Source organism: Balaenoptera borealis, assembly GCF_965194805.1.
Source record: "Balaenoptera borealis genome assembly, chromosome: 13".
In the NCBI taxonomy this organism is placed as follows: domain Eukaryota; kingdom Metazoa; phylum Chordata; class Mammalia; order Artiodactyla; family Balaenopteridae; genus Balaenoptera; species Balaenoptera borealis.
Genome location: NC_138870.1, coordinates 9,202,848 through 9,220,725, shown reverse-complemented (window position 1 = coordinate 9,220,725; position 17,878 = coordinate 9,202,848). Strand labels below are relative to the sequence as shown.

General features: G+C 35.3%; 2 protein-coding genes across 2 annotated transcripts in view; one reads left to right on the top strand and one right to left on the bottom strand.

The window, feature by feature from the left end:
- Positions 1-17,047, bottom strand: part of KLRD1 (killer cell lectin like receptor D1) — a gene marked incomplete at its 5' end in the record, with an annotated part of 93,049 nt that extends 76,002 nt beyond the window's left edge. Inside the window, one exon of the mRNA XM_082351369.1 lies at positions 16,990-17,047. Coding sequence (XP_082207495.1) covers positions 16,990-17,047 — 58 coding nt within the window. The remainder of the gene's footprint in view (positions 1-16,989) is intronic.
- The window catches only part of CLEC12A (C-type lectin domain family 12 member A), a 235,537-nt gene that overhangs the window by 48,250 nt on the left and 169,409 nt on the right, over positions 1-17,878 (top strand). The window lies entirely within an intron of this gene.

Here is a 17,878-nt window from a genome sequence, read left to right as displayed (position 1 = left end):
AGATAGGTAGAGAAAAAAATCATTACCTTAGGTCTGCACAAAGGATATACTATAATGTTCTTTGGATGCAAGAAAATAATCCCAAATGGAACCGCTAAGATTCAGGATAAAGGGCAATGAAATAGGTAAATGCGGGTGTAAATCTAAATGAATAGTGATTATATAAAACCATAATATTAGTGTCTATGGTTTAAAATTGCATAAGCTTCAAGTACACTGTAAGTGTTGCAATTAAATTAAAAGGGGCATAAGTGGAGTTAAAAGGATCTGAGGCTATTAAAATATATAAGAAGAGGTAAAGCAACTATTTATCTTGGACATTACAAAGTCAAGAATGCATGTTGAAATTTTCAGAATAATCATTAAAATAATAAAATATTAAGTAAGTATGAAGATAATGAAGGAATTATCTCAATTGATAGAATGATAATAATTTAATGGGATAATTCTTTTTTTAAAAGATTTTTTTGATGTGAATTTTTTGGGTGATTGGGATTGACATGTATACACTGATATGTTTAAAATTGATGACTAATAAGAACCTGCAGTATAAAAAAACAAACAAAACAACTAATACTAAACTTTCATTGGGTTATTTGTATGGAAATATGTTAATATAAATGTTTCAGACATTACATGAGATTTCTAAAAATCTTATATGTTCTGGTATAATGTTATAAGTCATAATTCTAGTTATTACTTTAAAATGTATATCTCAGAAATAACTAAAAAAAAGATTAAAAAAAAAATCTTCAAAAAAAAAAAAAAGATTTTTTTGATGTGGACCATTTTTAAAGTCTTCTTTTTTTAAATTAATTAATTAATTATTTTTATTTTTAGCTGTGTTCAGTCTTCATTGCTGCACGTGGGCTTTCTCTAGTTGTGGTGAGTGGGGGCTACTTTTCGTTGCGGTATGCGGGCTTCTCATTGCGGTGGCTTCTCTTTGTTTCAGAGCATGGGCCCTAGGCACGCAGGCTTCAGTAGTTGTAGCACGAAGGCTCAGTCGTTGTGACGCATGCGCTCAGCTGCTTCGCGACATGTGGGATCTTCCTGGACCAGGGCACGAACCTGTGTCCTCTGCATTGACAGGTGGATTCCTAACCACTGCACCACCAGGGAAGTCCCCATTTTTAAAGTCTTCATTGAATTTGTTACAATATTGCTTCTGTTTCATGTTTTGGGTTTTTGGCCACGAGGCATGTGGGATCTTATCTCCCCGACAAGGGATCGGCCCGCAACCCCTGCATTGGAAGGTGAAGTCTTAACCACTGAACTGCTAGGGAAGTCCCTTAATAAGATAATTCTTAATTAATAGATAATACTCCATGAAATCACTGAAGTAGAAGGATTCATATCAGAATCATTCTTAGACAATCATTCTGAGGGCAGCAGGAGTTCAAGCAAGAACTTCAGCCTTATCTCTTGGAAACTTTCTGGGTATTAAGGGGCCCAAAAAGTATTGAGGCTGGACATTGGAGTATAAGAATGAATAACTCTAATCTCAAAAATGGAAGCAAGCTCAAAAGCCTTCAAGTCACAGTATTCTCCTTTTCCTATCAACTACTTTCATTTGCAGGGTAATTTTATTTACCTCTGTCAATTGGTCCTTTTCTTAAAAACTACTTAGGTTCCCTTGACTTCTTCATAGTTCTTACAGATTCATTTATCTCAGATGTATATATATAGTTTCATAACCCATAATGTATTTTTCTCAACCATTTTTTCTAGAAAAATAGCCATGTGGTTTTGTATGAGGAAGCCACACTAAGGAGCCTCATCTTCATGTAATCTTGCTTCGCATTTCTTTCAGTCTCAAGTAAAGCCCTAAAATAAATTTACAACATCTTTTTTGCTCTATTTCCTCTCTTTAATATATATTTCTATAAGAACTAGTTTATTATCCTCCTGTGGAACTGATGGTAGCTGAGTTTTCAAACCATTTTAAAGCTGAGGCTCCAAACATATTTATTATCTTAATTTCTATTTTCAATAAATTTTCTGTACCAGGATTTTATAGTCCCCAGATATAATTCCCATGATCATCTTATTACTGACTGTTCTATTCAGGTTAATGCCCAATCATTGTTCCTTCAAAAGAAAGTGTATCTCACCCCAAATTTACTGGACAGAATATGCTCTGCTTCCAAAAGGCCATTATCTTGGGAAAGAGTAGGTATATTCCATGTTGGTAATAGTAATAAATATGGCAGACACTGCAGGTAAAAGCTGAAGGACACTACAGACCCATATGCACCCAGAGCAAGAGATAAGAGGGGAAGGCACACAGCAGATCATCTAAGGCTCTGAGGAGAAGCTAGGTGTGATTCTTTGGGAAGTAAAGACATTCAACAGCAACCATATATATGAGGGAATAAAAAATCTATACAGAGACCCAGGCACGATGCAAGTTCAAGAAGGCCTGAGAAGACCTTAAGGCTTCATCTCAGGCTAATCCCAAGACTCAAAGTTCAAAACGAATAAATATAGAATTGCCCTGACACAGAGCCAATTTGCAAAGACTGGGAAAGGCAGCTGTTTTACCAAATGCCCAATTTTCAACAACAACTAATCACAAGTCATATAAAGGAACAGGAAAATACAGCTCACTCAAAAGACAAAATGAATCTGCAGAAACTGTCCATGAAGAAGCACAGATATCAGTCTATGTAAACAAACCTTTAAAGCAACTGTACTAAATATGCTCACAGAGCTAAAGAAAAACACAGACAAAAAAAATTAAAGGAAAACAGGAAAATTATATATGAACAAAATGAGAATTTCAAAAATATAAATAGAAAATATCATAAAAGAACCAAACAGAAATATAGAGCTGAACAATACAATAACTGAATAGAAAAATTTAATGCATGATGTCAAAAGAAGATTAGACAGATAAAAGAATCAGCTAACTTGAAGCCACGATCTTTAAAATTATTGAATCTGAGGACCAGAAGAGAAAAATATGAAGAAAAGTGAACAGAACTGAAGGAACTTACAGGAAACTGTCAAGAATACCAACATATGCATTATGGGTGTCACAGACCAAAAAGAGAGAAAGGGGCAGAGATTATTTGAAGAAATAATGGTCAAAAACATCTAAATTTGATGAAACACATGAATCTATAAATCCAAAAATCTCAAGTAAGATAAACCGAAAGAGAGCCATACTGAGGCATACAATCAAACTGTCAAAAGCCAAAGACAAAGAGAGAATCTTGAAAACAACAAAAGAATAATAACTAGCCATGTACAAAGGATCCTTGGTAAGATTGTTAGTGGATTATCCAGTGAATAACTATGAAGGCTAGAAGTCAGCGGAATGTTATATTTTGTGGGCCTGTAGCAGCATGCTGTAGATAATGTTTGCGTCATCCCCAAATTCGTATGTTGAAATCCTAACCCACATTGTCATGGTATTAGAAAGTGGGTCCTTTAGGAGGTGATGAGGTCATGAAGGTAAAACCTTCATAAATAAGATTAATGCCCTTACAAAAGAGTCTGCAAAAAGCTTCCTTATTCCTTACATGATGTAAGGACACAAAAAGAAGACTGTAGTCTATAGACCAGGAAGGAGGATCTTGCCAGATACCAAATCTGTCAGCCCATCTTGATCTTGGACTTCCCAGCCTCCAAAATTGTAAGAAATAAATTTCTGTTATTTATAAGCCACCCATTATATGGTATTCTGCTGTAGAAGCCCAAACTGAATAAGTTATCAAGTAAGAATTTAATAGGCTTCTTATATATTTTACCTCTGGGAACACCAAGATCAACAATCCAATGCCGTACGTCTGCATAAGCCAGACTATTCTGATTGTCTCTTTGATCCTACTGTCCATTATGGTAACCACACCCACCTTGCTTTTCGTGGTTGAATGCTGCCACTTGGCCCCTGACACCTCAAGGTGTGATTACCCCCCATTGCATTTACCTTTCCCAATTCAGTGACCGCAGTTCTCACTGTGAGGTCTGGCCTAGAGAGAAGAGTAACCATAGAGCTCTTCAAGGATGGCTAGTGTCCTCTTACAAATTTTTTTTTGCAGTAATGGTGAAAGGTATGTCTTCTAGATCCTCCCCATATGGTTGAGTAGGTCTTAAATGACAAATCCACTCTAACGTTCTGATCTCCCTAAGCCATTGAATCCCTTCCTCTACATTAAACCATGGAATGCCCAGCATTCCACTGTGGGCCACTGTCAAATTATTGTGTTGTACACCTGAAACTAATATAATATTATGTGTCAATTATATCTCAATGTAAAAAAAAAAAAAACCTGTTGAACTAATAAGCTAATTCAGCAAAGTTACAGATACAAATCAACATACAAAAATCAATTGCATTTCTATACATTAAAAACAAGCTAGTGAACTATGAAAAAAATTAAGAAAATAATCTCATTTACAATAGCATCAAAAATAATAAAATAGTTAGGAATAAACTTAACCTAGGAGGTGAAAAAGTTGTGCACTGAAAATTACAAATCTTCAATGGAAGAATTTTTTTAAAAATTTTAATTTTATTGGAGTATAGTTGATTCACATTATTGTGTTAGTTTCAGGTGTACAGCAAAGTGATTCAGTTATACATACACATATATTCATTCTTTTTAAGATTCTTTTCTCATATAGGTTATCCCAGAATATTGAGTAGAGTTCCCTGTGCTATACAGTAGGTTCTTTTTGGTTATCTATCTTATATATAGTAGTGTGTGTATGTTAATCCCATACACACACTACTGATTTATATCTCCCCCCCATGTTTCCCCTTGGTTACCATAAGTTTGCTTTTGATATCTGTAAGTTTGTTTCTGTTTTGTAAATAAGTTCATTTGTTTCATTTTTTAAAAATTAGATTCCACATATGAGTGATATCATATGATATTTATCTTTCTCTGTCTGACTTCACTTAGTATGATAATCTCTAGGTCCATCCATGTTGCTGTAAATGGCATTATTTCACTCTTTTATATGGCTGAGTAATAGTCCATTGTATATATGTACCACATCTTTATCCACTCCTCTGTCCATGGACATTTAGGTTGCTCCCATGTCCTGGTTATTGTAAATAGTGCTGCAATAAACACTGGGGTGCATGTATCCTTTTGGATTATGGTTTTCTCTGGATGGAAGAAATTAAAGAAGACACAAATGAATGACAAGACATTCTGTTTATGAATTGGAAGACTTAATATTGTTGAAATGTCCAAGTTATCCAAAGTGATATACAGATTCAATGAAATCTCTATCAAAACCCCAATGGCAGTTTTTACAAAAAATAAACCCAACCCTAAAATGGGTATGGAATCACATGAAATCCTGAATAATCAAAGCATTTTTGAATAAAAAGAACTAAGCTGAAATTATCACACTCCTTGATCACAAAACACTTTACAAGGCTACAGTTATCAAAATAATACAGTACTGGCATATGCAACAACACTGGATAAACCAGGAAGACATGCTAAGAGAAATAAGCCAGACACAGAAGGACAAATATGACATGATCCACTTAGATGAGGTACCGAAAAGAGTCAAATTCATAGAAACAGAGAATAGAATGGTGGTTACCAGGGATTGGGGGTGGGAGGAATGGGGAGTTGCTGTTCAACGGGTATAATGTTTTAGTTTTGCAATATGAATAAGTTCTAAAAATCTATTGTAGAACATTGTGCCTATAGTTTAAAATTTGTTAAGAGGGTAGATGTCATGTCCAATGTTCTTACCACAATAAAAACAAAATAAAATGAAATGAAATAAAATAAAAAAATTTCAGAGCAGTTAAAAAAAAAAGACAAGTTACTACACCCTATATTGTGAACTGAATTTCTATTACTACAGTTCTATATATACATAGAATGCGTGGAGAAGAGAGGAAAATTCACATGCACACTACCAAAATTCTGACTCTAAAATAGTGTCCACTCTGTCACTGCTATTTGTCAGCCCTTCAGAAAAAGTAGCATCAGAGAACAGATTTTATCTGTCCATTTTACTTCTGTTATCTGAAGCTCCTAGAACCATGTCTAAACCATTGCAGACTTTAAAAAAATAATTATCTGTTCAATGAATTAATGAATGCATGAAGGTATGAATGGAACCAAGTGAGGGGTAGCATTCTAAAACTGAATAACTCTTAAGAATCAACTAAGATCTTGGGGAGTGGGAATGAAGGAGGGGCAAGATAGGGGAAGGGGAAAGAGATACAAATTACTATGTATAAAATAAGTAAGTTACAAGGATATATAGCACAAAATAGGGAATATAGCTGATATTTTATAATAACTACAGATGGGATTTAACCTTTAAAAGTTGTGAATCACTATATTTTACACCTGAAACATATAATATTGTAAATCAACTATACCTCAATTATACACTAATATGTATAAAATAGATAACTAATAAGAACCTGCTGTATAAAAAATAAATTAAAAAAATTATACCTCATTTAAAAAGGAAATGTGAAAATGTATTTTTATAAAAGGGGAAGAAAAGAATCAACTATGAACGGGTTCAACAGCAATGTGATAATACTATATAGGAAAGGAAAACTGAATTAAATGGGTTTGTTCAAAGATGATCATAATCGTTCCAATTTATCAACTGAGTGAGATAATCTAATGAGAAAAGGTACACAGAGCATTTAGAACAATAGCAGCACAAAGCTAAAAGAAATGACAACACGAAGATGGGCTATTTAGCATTCAATTCTAATTTTTAGTTGATCCAAATTGGGTGGACATTCTCTTCTCTTCCTTCTTGAACCTGCTAAATACGAGATGTCAAAAGTCAATTGTTTCAAATGCCTGATTCTGTCATGTGTTAGATCTATAAAGTTGAATAGGATACATAATCCCTGGAAGATTCATTTTCCTCATTTGAAAAGTGTGAAACTAAACTGAATATTTTATTAGAAATATGTCGTGAGAATTGTTCAATGTATGTATAGGTATTAACATATACCTAGCAACTAATAAATAATAAAACAGTAGAAAAATATATATGTTGGGGCTCACAGGACAGAGGGCAATAGTTATAGTAAATTTGGAGATTAAATTTTAACTAAATTGTCTGGATTCTGATATGGCACAGTGCTGAAATTTTCAGAAATGCTACTAAGATGGTCACTAAGGATCAATCAACATATCATTCTTTGTTCACACATTTATGCATCAGTTGAATACACTCAATCAGTTCAATACAGTTTGTACATGTGTGGCTGGCACATCACACTGTACAGTGCAGAATATTTCCAACCACAGACTTGTTGCTGCTTGAAATAACATATAACACTTAAGCTACTCTAGATGTGACCATACAGTTCTGGGGAGGAGGTGGATGGGTATGGAGGAAACAGCATTTCTGATTAAAAGAACAAGCAACAGTTGCAAAATATATTGGGAGTCAAGGCAGTGTATCTGGCCAAGGAAGAGAAGATAAAGCTTAAGGAGGAAAGAGACTGAAAGTGAGGTGTACAAGCCTGAATGTGGGTGATCTTTGTCACTTTAACGTCATTGTGTTGTTATCATTCAGGCAAGTGTGATCACAGGAAACCACACTAAATTCAGAATCATAGCAGCCTTTACCCACTAAGAGAGGAGGACAGAAGAATAAAGAGCCAAACAAAGAAAAAAAAAATGAGGAGGATAGTAAAACATTGATTGGCCTGTGGATACTCTAATCATATTTTACATGAGATATTTTTTAACCTGCGTAGAATGTATGAGAGAATGGACAGAGGTAGCATATTTTGTAGATGGAGATATTGGAAAATAAAGACACATCAGGAACAACACCGAAGTTGCTATGGGGGAGTGTTTCAATGATACCAAACGAAAATTATCCTGGCTGCTATTTATGTAAATATGATTTTTAAAAATATTGAACTCTTAGTGAAAAAATTTATTGCCTGTCCCAAGTTTCTAATAAACCCTTGTCACCACAGAAAAGTGATTGAATTCAACAGAAAGTTTTCAGAACAGGCAGCTCACACCAGAAGAAAAGAAAGCTATCATATGGCAAAAATTATTCCTGAGATAAAAGGTGAATCAAACAGCCATGATTTTGCAGAATATATTAAAAGAATCAAACTATTCTTAGAAATCTGCTGCAAGAGTCTGTAGTTAAATGTCAATTTTATCAAGAACACAATCTAAAATTTAAAACTTATTTGACAAGTAGAAGCCAAATTTCTAAATTTAAAAAAAAAAGTTATTCTAATCCAGAGTGACAGGAGACATAGCCAGCATGAACCACACATAACACCCAACAGAATCAGAAAATAAAGACAAATCAAGTCCAAAAATATCAGCAATTTTTCTTTTATAGATAGTGCTTTCTCATCATTTTCTTTAAAGAAAGTATAATGTGCAAAGAGAAGTCCATGATGCCTTATGTAAAGTCCATGGAGAGACATGTATTTTAAGATTCAGACTTTTATTTGGATTAACAAGTGTTACATATGAATACATATATGAATTACATGAATTAGTTCCCAGTGGGGTCATATGAAATCCAAACGCATTAATGTTTATTCAGCAAAATGTAAAAGGCAAAATCTATAATTAGCTTAGTTCAGGTTCTCACACCAAACAGATGAAAATGTTTTACTTTACAGATACATGGATTTCAGCATTGTGGATAAGGGGCGACAGAGTTGTATCTTTCATGTCAGTATATCAAATAAAGTATTCTCAATTCTTTCTTTACAAAACATGTTTCAACACCCCCCACCACCAATTACTGAACCTTTCTACACATGGTTCCATATTGATAATTTATCTGAATGATCTTACCCACATGTTACAGTAAAAAAGCTGACATATAGATTAGACAAGATAGGTTCAAAAAATCTCTTCACAAAATACTGTGTTAGCAAGTCATACTTCCAATTGGGTATGAGAAGTACCTCTCCCAAAATACTGTGCTTCTGTGTCCTTGGGAGACCTGGTTTCTTCCACCCTGTGTCCGTCACTATCTTTTTCATCCTCCTCGACCTTCCCCTGCTCTGCTCCTGTCTCAGGCGCTGATTCCTGCAAAATACATTTCACAGTTTCCAGGACCAACCAGTTTCCAGTCAGGTTCAGTCAATGGGAGCAACTGGCTTGACATTTGGAAGGTGAGAAGTGGGGAGAAGCCTGGTGTTTTTGCTTTTCTCTACTTGCTTCAGGCTGCATCTCCTGCCATGGCTACACCAGCCATGTGGGTTTAACTCCTGCCAAACAGCAACTGCTGCCCCTTCCCAGCTCCCAGCACACACCATCCACTGTGGTCCCAGCTCTTACCAAGTGGTTCCGGGGAACCCACCTGCTCCCTCGGCTCTCCCAACCCTTGGAATGGTCCCAGCTTTCTGTTTTGCTCATCTCTGGGCTGTCTTCTTTCTCCTGTTTGTCTTTTCAGGCTCTCCAACTGTTTTGTAAATATTTCCCTGTATTCAATACCCTCCATTTAATGATCTGGCATGGGCTTTGTTTACCTGCCTGGACCCTCACCAGTGCCAGACCCTACTTCAAATAAGATCCAAACTACTCACCACGCCCTTGCTTCCCTGACTAGTCCTCTGGTCTTATTTCCTATCCCTCTTCCCCTCATTCATTCTACTCTAGTCACAATGCCTTCCTGCTCTTCCTCAAACAAACCATGCAGTCTTGCATCTCAGAGCCTATGCACTGTTTGCATGGCTCCTCCCCCAAATATTTTAGAGGCCTGCTCCTTCATTTCATCCAGGCCTTACTCTTGAAAAATTCCCACGGAGTCCTGTACCTGCAGTTCTCCTCACATGGGCAGTGAACTTCCACTGGTTTATTGTCTGTTTATGATTATTCCCTCAAACCAAAGATATCCTGTGTTCCACACCTTCTGTTTGAGCTTTATATTTGACCAGACAGTATTCTTTTATAGCATCTATGTTTGTTTGCTATTGCTACTGTAACAAATCACCACAATCTTAGTAAATGAAAACAACAAAAATTTATTATCTTATAGTTTTGGAGGCTAGAAATCTGAAATGAGTCTTACAGGGCTAATGTTAAGGTTTTATCAGGGCTGGTTTCATCTGCAGGCTTCAAGTGAGAATACTTTCCTTGTCTCATCCAGTTTCTGGGGCTGCCAGCATTCCTTGAATTGTGGCCACATCACTCCAATCTCTGTTTCCATAGCCACATAGCTTTCTCCCCATCTCATTGATCCCTTGTCAAAGCACACCCTGCTTCTGTCTTGTAAGGACATTTGTGATTACATTTAGGACACACCTGGATAATCCAGGATAATCTTCCCATCTCAAGATCCTTAATTTACAGCTTGGATGTGAAGGATCATGACCATTTTGTCACATCAGTGTTATTATCAGTTGGGCATACATCATCACAGGTAACAGAATTAGCTTCAAAATCATGACTGGGTTTTTCTTTGGAAGAGGAAAGAAGAGACAGAATACAATGTAAAATAATATGAGGCTGTAAAAATATTTAATGTAATAAAAAGTGAGAAATAACATGAGGATGGAGAAATCATTGATGCAAGTCATACATATAACTATGTAAATGTTATAGTCACATTCTAAATAATATATTTATTTCCAAGAGATTTCTTCTCAAGTAAGTGCATTGGGTAACATGTTTTTTTTAAAAGGAAATAATGGGGAAGTAAATGCATTATCAGGAAAAACTCCTGAATACCTGTCATACTTCCTACTTATATAAAACAGAATCATTTGAAAAATTGAATTATTCCCTCTTAGAGAACTAAATTGTGATTGGACAAGAAAATTATCAAAATAATGCTGTAGTATTCAGGGGGAAGTGTGCTGACATCTGGATATTATTTTGAAATGCATAAAAAATAAAATGAATCGAGTATGGATAAAGGCATAAGAGATAGATATGTGTTGGAGAAAGTATAGTCAAATGTCAATAGTACAATCTGGGTGGTGAATATACCTACCCTTGCTATAAAATTATTTCACCAGTTCTGTTTTTAAATTTTCACAATATAATGTTGATCTGAATGGCAATGCTTAACTTTATTTCTGTGGTTCAACAGCTTTTCAGGCTCTTCTTCCAAAGATAATATTGACATATACTTCAGGGATATTTTGGATGAAATATGTATGAATTATGCGTGATATCTGCCTGTTTATACTAATAATTCAGTTATATTATTCACTGACTTCTAAACAGGGTGAGTTGTAACATGGCATGTTAATGCTTCAGATATGACCCTTCAACAGTAGCTAATAAAGCAATGTATTATAGCATATGTGCTGCGCTGTTATAATTATATAACTTCAAAAGAATCAAGTTGAAAATTTTACTAATTATCACTACATGTAAAAGATGATACATAATTAATAGAACTGTATTAAACAAACACAAAATCCTATATATAATAATCTCAGTTTTATTTAGTTTTCTTGAAAATAAAACCTCTCTTTTCCTTTTGTATAGTATAAGAGAATTCTTGACCATTCTTACTCATTTTGTTATTGCTATCTTTCTGTGTCTAGGTACTCCTCTGTTTTTTGTTTGTTTTTTTGTCAAGACTTGGAAGAGTTGTCACCTAAATATCAGGGCAATCATCATATTTTATAACAGTAAGAACCAGTAAACTTTTGTTGGGACTCGCTTCTTTTTTAAAATTTTTATTCTTAGTGTTGTAACTATTTGACAATAATTTACTTTTCAGCAGAAACTCTGCAAGCCAGAAGGGAGTGGCAGGACATATTTAAGTGATGAAAGGGAAAAACCTACAACTAAGATTACTCTGCCCAGCAAGGATCTCATTCAGATGTGATGGAGAAATCAAAAGCTTTATAGACAAGCAAAAGTTAAGAGAATTCATCACCACCAAACCAGCTTTACAACAAATGCTAAAGGTACTTCTCTAGGCAAAAAACACAAGGGAAGAAAAAGACCTACAAAAACAAACCAAAAAAAATTTTAAAAATGGTAATAGGAACATACATATCGATAATTACCTTAAATGTAAATGGATTAAATGCTCCAAACAAAGACGTAGGCTGGCTGAATGGATACAAAAACAAGACCCATATACATACTGTCTACAAGAGACCCACTTCAGACCTAGGGACACATACAGACTGAAAGTGAGGGGATGGAAAAAGATATTCCATGCAGATGGAAATCAAAAGAAAGCTGGAGTAGCAATTCTCATATCAAACAAAATAGACTTTAAAATAAAGACTATTACAAGAGACAGAGAAGGACACTACATAATGATCAAGGGACCAATCCAAGAAGAAGATATAACAATTGTAAATATTTATGCACCCAACCTAGGAGCACCTCAAAACATAAGGCAAATGCTAACAGCCATAAAAGGGGAAATCGACAGTAACACAATCACAGTAGGGGACTCTAAGTCCCCACTTTCACCAATGGACAGATCATCCAAAATGAAAATAAATAAGGAAACACAAGCATTAAATGACACATTAAACAAGATGGAGTTAATTGATATTTATAGGACATTCCATCCAAAAACAACAGAATACACTTTCTTCTCAAGTGCACATGGAACATTCTCCAGGATAGATCATATCTTGGGTCACAAATCAAGCCTTGGTAAATTTAAGAAAATTGAAATCATATCAAGTACCTTTTCCAACCAAACACTATGGGACTAGATATCAACTACAGGAAAAAAACTGTAAAAAATACAAACACATGGAGGCTAAACAATATGCTACTACATAACCAAGAGATCACTGAATAAATCAAAGAGGAAATCAAAAAATACCTAGAAACAAATGACAATGAAAACACGACGATCCAAAACCTATGGGATGCAGCAAAAGCAGTTCTAAGAGGGAAGTTTATATCATTACAAACCTATCTCAAGAAACAAGAAAAATCTCGAATAAAAAACCTAACCTTACACCTAAAGCAATTAGAGGAAGAAGAACAAAAAATATCCAAAGTTAGCAGAAGAATAGAAATAAAAAAGATCAGATCAGAAATAGATGAAAAAGAAATGAAGGAAATGATAGCAAAGGTCAATAAAACTAAAAGCTCATTCTTTGAGAAGATAAAAAAAATTGATAAACCATTAGCCAGACTCATCAAGAAAAAAAGGGAAAAGACTCAAATCAGCAGAATTAGAAATGAAAAAGGAGAAGTAAGAACTGACACGTAAGAAATACAAAGGATCATAAGAGATTGCCACAAGCAACTATATGCCAATAAAATGGACCACCTGGAAGAAATGGACAAATTCTTAGAAAAGCACCACCTTCCAAGACTGAACCAGGAAGAAATAGAAAATATAAACAGACCAATCACAAGCACTGTAATTGAAACTGTGATTAAAAATCTTCTAACAAAAAAAAAAGCCCAGGACCAGATGGCTTCACAGGCGGATTCTATCAAACATTTAGAGAAGAGCTAACACCTATCCTTCTCAAACTCTTCCAAAATATAGCAGAGGGAGGAACACTCCCAAACTCATTCTACGATGCCAACCATCACCCTGATACCAAAACCAGACAAAGATGTCACAAGGAAAGAAAACTACGGGCCAATATCTCTGATGAACATAGATGCAAAAATCCTCAACAGAATACTAGCAAACAGAATCCAACAGCACATTAAAAGTATCATACACCATGATCAAGTGGGGTTTATCACAGGAATGCAAGGATTCTTCAATATACGCAAATCAATCAATGTGATACACCATATTAACAAATTGAAGGAGAAAAACTATATGATCATCTCAATAGATGCAGAGAAATCTTTCAACAAAATTCAACACCCATTTATGATAAAAACCCTCCAGAAAGTAGGCATAGAGGGAACTTTCCTCAACATAATAAAGGCCATATATGACAAACCCGCAGCCAACATTGTCCTCAATGGTGAAAAACTGAAACCATTTCCACTAAGATCAGGAAGAAGACAAGATTGCCCACTCTCACCACTATTATTCAACATAGTTTTGGAAGTTTTAGCCACAGCAATCAGAGAAAAAAAAGAAATAAAAGGAATCCAAATCGGAAAAGAAGAAGTAAAGCTGTCACTGTTTGCAGATGACATGATACTATACATAGAGAATCCTAAAGATGCTACCAGAAAACTACTAGAGCTAATCAATGAATTTGGTAATGTAGCAGGATACAAAATTAATGCACAGAACTCTCTTGCATTCCTATACACTAATGATGAAAACTCTGAAAGTGAAATTAAGAAAACACTCGCACTTACCATTGCAGCAAAAAGAATAAAATATCTAGGAATAAACCTACCTAAGGAGACAAAAGTCCTGTATGCAGAAAATTATAAGACACTGATGAAAGAAATTAAAGATGATACAAACAGATGGAGAGATATACCATGTTCTTGGATTGGAAGAATCAACATTGTGAAAATGACTATACTACCCAAAGCAATCTACAGATTCGATGCAATCCCTATCAAACTACCAATGGCATTTTTCACAGAACTAGAACAAAAAATTTCACGATTTGTATGGAAACACAAAAGACCCCGAATAGCCAAAGCAATCTTGAGAACGAAAAATGGAGCTGGAGGAATCAGGCTCCCTGAGTTCAGTCTATACTACAAAGCTACAGTAATCAAGACAGTATGGTACGGGCACAAAAACAGAAATATAGATCAATGAAACATGATAGAAAGCCCAGAGATAAACCCACACACATATGGTCACCTTATTTTTGATAAAGGAGGCAAGAATATACAGTGGAGAAAAGACAGCCTCTTCAATAAGTGGTGCTGGGAAAACTGGACAGCTACATGTAAAAGAATGAAATTAGAACACTCCCTAACACCATACACAAAAATAAACTCAAAATGGATTAAAGACCTAAATGTAAGGCCAGACACTATCAAACTCTTAGAGGAAAACATAGGCAGAACACTCTATGACATACATCACAGCAAGATCCTTTTTGACCCACCTCCTAGAGAAATGGAAATAAAAACAAAAATAAATAAATGGGACCCAATGAAACTCTAAAGCTTTTGCACAGCAAAGGAAACCACAAATAAGATGAAAAGACAATGCTCAGAATGGGAGAAAATATTTGCAAATGAAGCAACTGACAAAGGATGAATCTTCAAAATATACAAGCAGCTCATGCAGCTCAATATCAAAAAAACAAACAACCCAATCCAGAAATGGGCCAAAAACCTAAATAGACGTTTCTCCAAAGAAGATATACAGAATGGCAACAAACACATGAAAGAATGCTCAACATCATTAATCATTAGAGAAATGCAAATCAAAACTACAATGAGATATCATCTTACACCAGTCAGAATGGCCATCATCAAAAAATCTACAAACAATACATGCTGGAGAGGGTGTGGAGAAAAGGGGACCCTCTTGCATTGTTGGTGGGAATGTAAATTGATACAGCCACTATGGAGAACAGTATGGAGGTTCCTTAAAAAACTAAAATAGAACTACCATATGATCCAGCAATCCCACTACTGGGCATATACCCTGAGAAAACCGTAATTCAAAACCAGACATGCACCACAATGTTCATTGCAGCACTATTTACAATAGTCAGGACATGGAAGCGACCTAAGTGTCCATAGATAGATGAATGGATAAAGAAGATGTGGCACATATATACAATGGAATACTACTCAGCCATAAAAAGAAACGAAATTGAACTATTTGTAGTGAGGTGGATAGACCTAGAGTCTGTCCTACAGAGTGAATTAAGTCAGAAGGAGAAAAACAAATAGCGTATGCTAACACATATATATGAAATCTAAAAAAAAAAAAAAAAAAAAAAGGTTCTGAAGAACCTAGGGGCAGGACAAGAATAAAGACGCAGACATAGAGAATGGACTTGAGGACACGGGGAGGGGGAAGGGTAGACTGGGATGAAGTGAGAGAGTGGCATGGACTTATATATTATACTACCAAATGTAAAAGAGATAGCTAGTGGGAAGCAGCTGCATAGCACAGGGCGATCAGCTCAGTGCTTTGTGACCACCTAGAGGGGTGGGATAGGGAGGGTGGGAGGGAGACACAAGAGGGAGAGGATATGGGGATATATGTGTACATATAGCTGATTCACTTTGTTATACAGCAGAAACTAACACACCACTATAAAGCAATTATACTCCAATAAAGATGTTAAAAAAAATCAGTATTTTGCCAGGTGTAATGAGTTATGGATGTAGTTAATGATCATCAACTGCTGCTAATATTACAAAAATAAAACACTAAATAGTAACTTTCTCTGAATGCAAGTACACAACCCTTATAAAATAGTAGGGCGCTTTTTTTCTCCAAAGTGAACCCAATCTGAATCTTATCAAGTATCTATTTCACTATCAATACACAAGAAATAGAAAAAATAAAAGAACATGTCGAACAACAACACAGTATGACATCAGCAAAGCCAGGGTATAGAAAACCCTAAAGGACAAACAATCCAGTTTTGTCAGCAATATAAACAACGATAACAACAACAAAGGTAAAGATGAATCAACCAGTTTCAGAAGCGAATCACTATTTAATCTTCTTTAAAAATATAAACTAACTGATGATATTAAGAAATTATTGTTGGAAAATGTTTGAAAAAAATGCATTTGCCTTACATACGAGCATGCGCACAGCCCTGAAACAGGAAACTGCTTGGTGTAGTTCCCGAAACAGATATAGGACCAGTGTGGTTCAAGATTAATTAGTGAGAGGGCAATTGACATGCGATGGATGAAGTGATGGATGAGGTTGGAGAGATAAGCAGAGGACTACTGTATATATATATAATCTCTTTAGATTTGAATACTTTAAGCAAATTTAGGTGTGTATTTTGTGGCTGCAGAGGTTTTTTAATATTTTATTTTGTCTTCTTTTTTCTTTTTTAAGGCAATACCAAAATGTAGTTCTAGTCTTTTTATCCTTATTTGAAAGCTTAGTCTCCTAAACAAACTAGGAGTAGAGCACGTTTGGAAAAAGATGCTCAAAAGTGATCGTTTCCCTTTCCTTTACCTGCCTCATCCGCCTTTACCACCTCCGCGTGAGGAAGCTCTTCATTAATTGGTAACATTGAGGCAATGAGACCAAAGTCAGTTCTGAGAGACATTTAAAGGAATTGATAGCTAAGGGACTTCCCTGGCGGTCCAGTGGTTAAGACTCCGTGCTTCCAATGCACGGGGTGCACGTTTGATCCCTGATGGCGGAACTAAGATCCCACATGCTGCACGGTGTGGCCAAAAAATTAAAAAGAAAAAAAAAAAAGGAATTGATAATTGATACCTGCTTTTCGGATTGTGGTGATGGTCTATCAACAAAACTTCACTTTTTATAGAGGCAAATACTCTCAGAGATATAAAAACTGAGATAAAGCATAAGCATTTTGCTTTTTCCCCCCTTATAAATCTTTACTTGGTCTTCCCTCTACAAAATGAAAGAGGGAACAAATCTATGTTATAGATGTTGCCTTTCTTACAAATTGAAGATTTGTAGCAACCCTGCGTTGAGCAGGCCTATCGCACCATTTTTCCAACAATATTTGCTCTCTTCATGTCTCTGTGCCACATTTTGGTAATTCTCACAGTATTTCAAACTTTCTCATTATTATTATATTTGTGATGGTGATCTGTGAATAGTGATCTCTGATGTTACTATTGCAAAGATTACAAGTCGCTGAAGGCTCAGGTGAGGGTTAGCATTTTTTACAAATAAATTAAAGTATTTACATTGTTTTAGACAAAATACTATTCCACACTTAATAGACTACAGTAAAGTGCAAACATAACTTTTATATGTACTGGGGAACCAAAAAATTTGTGACACTTTATTGCAATATTCACTTTATTGCTGTGGTTTGGAACGAACCTGTGATATCTCTGGGGTATGCCTGTAATTGCATTCCTGG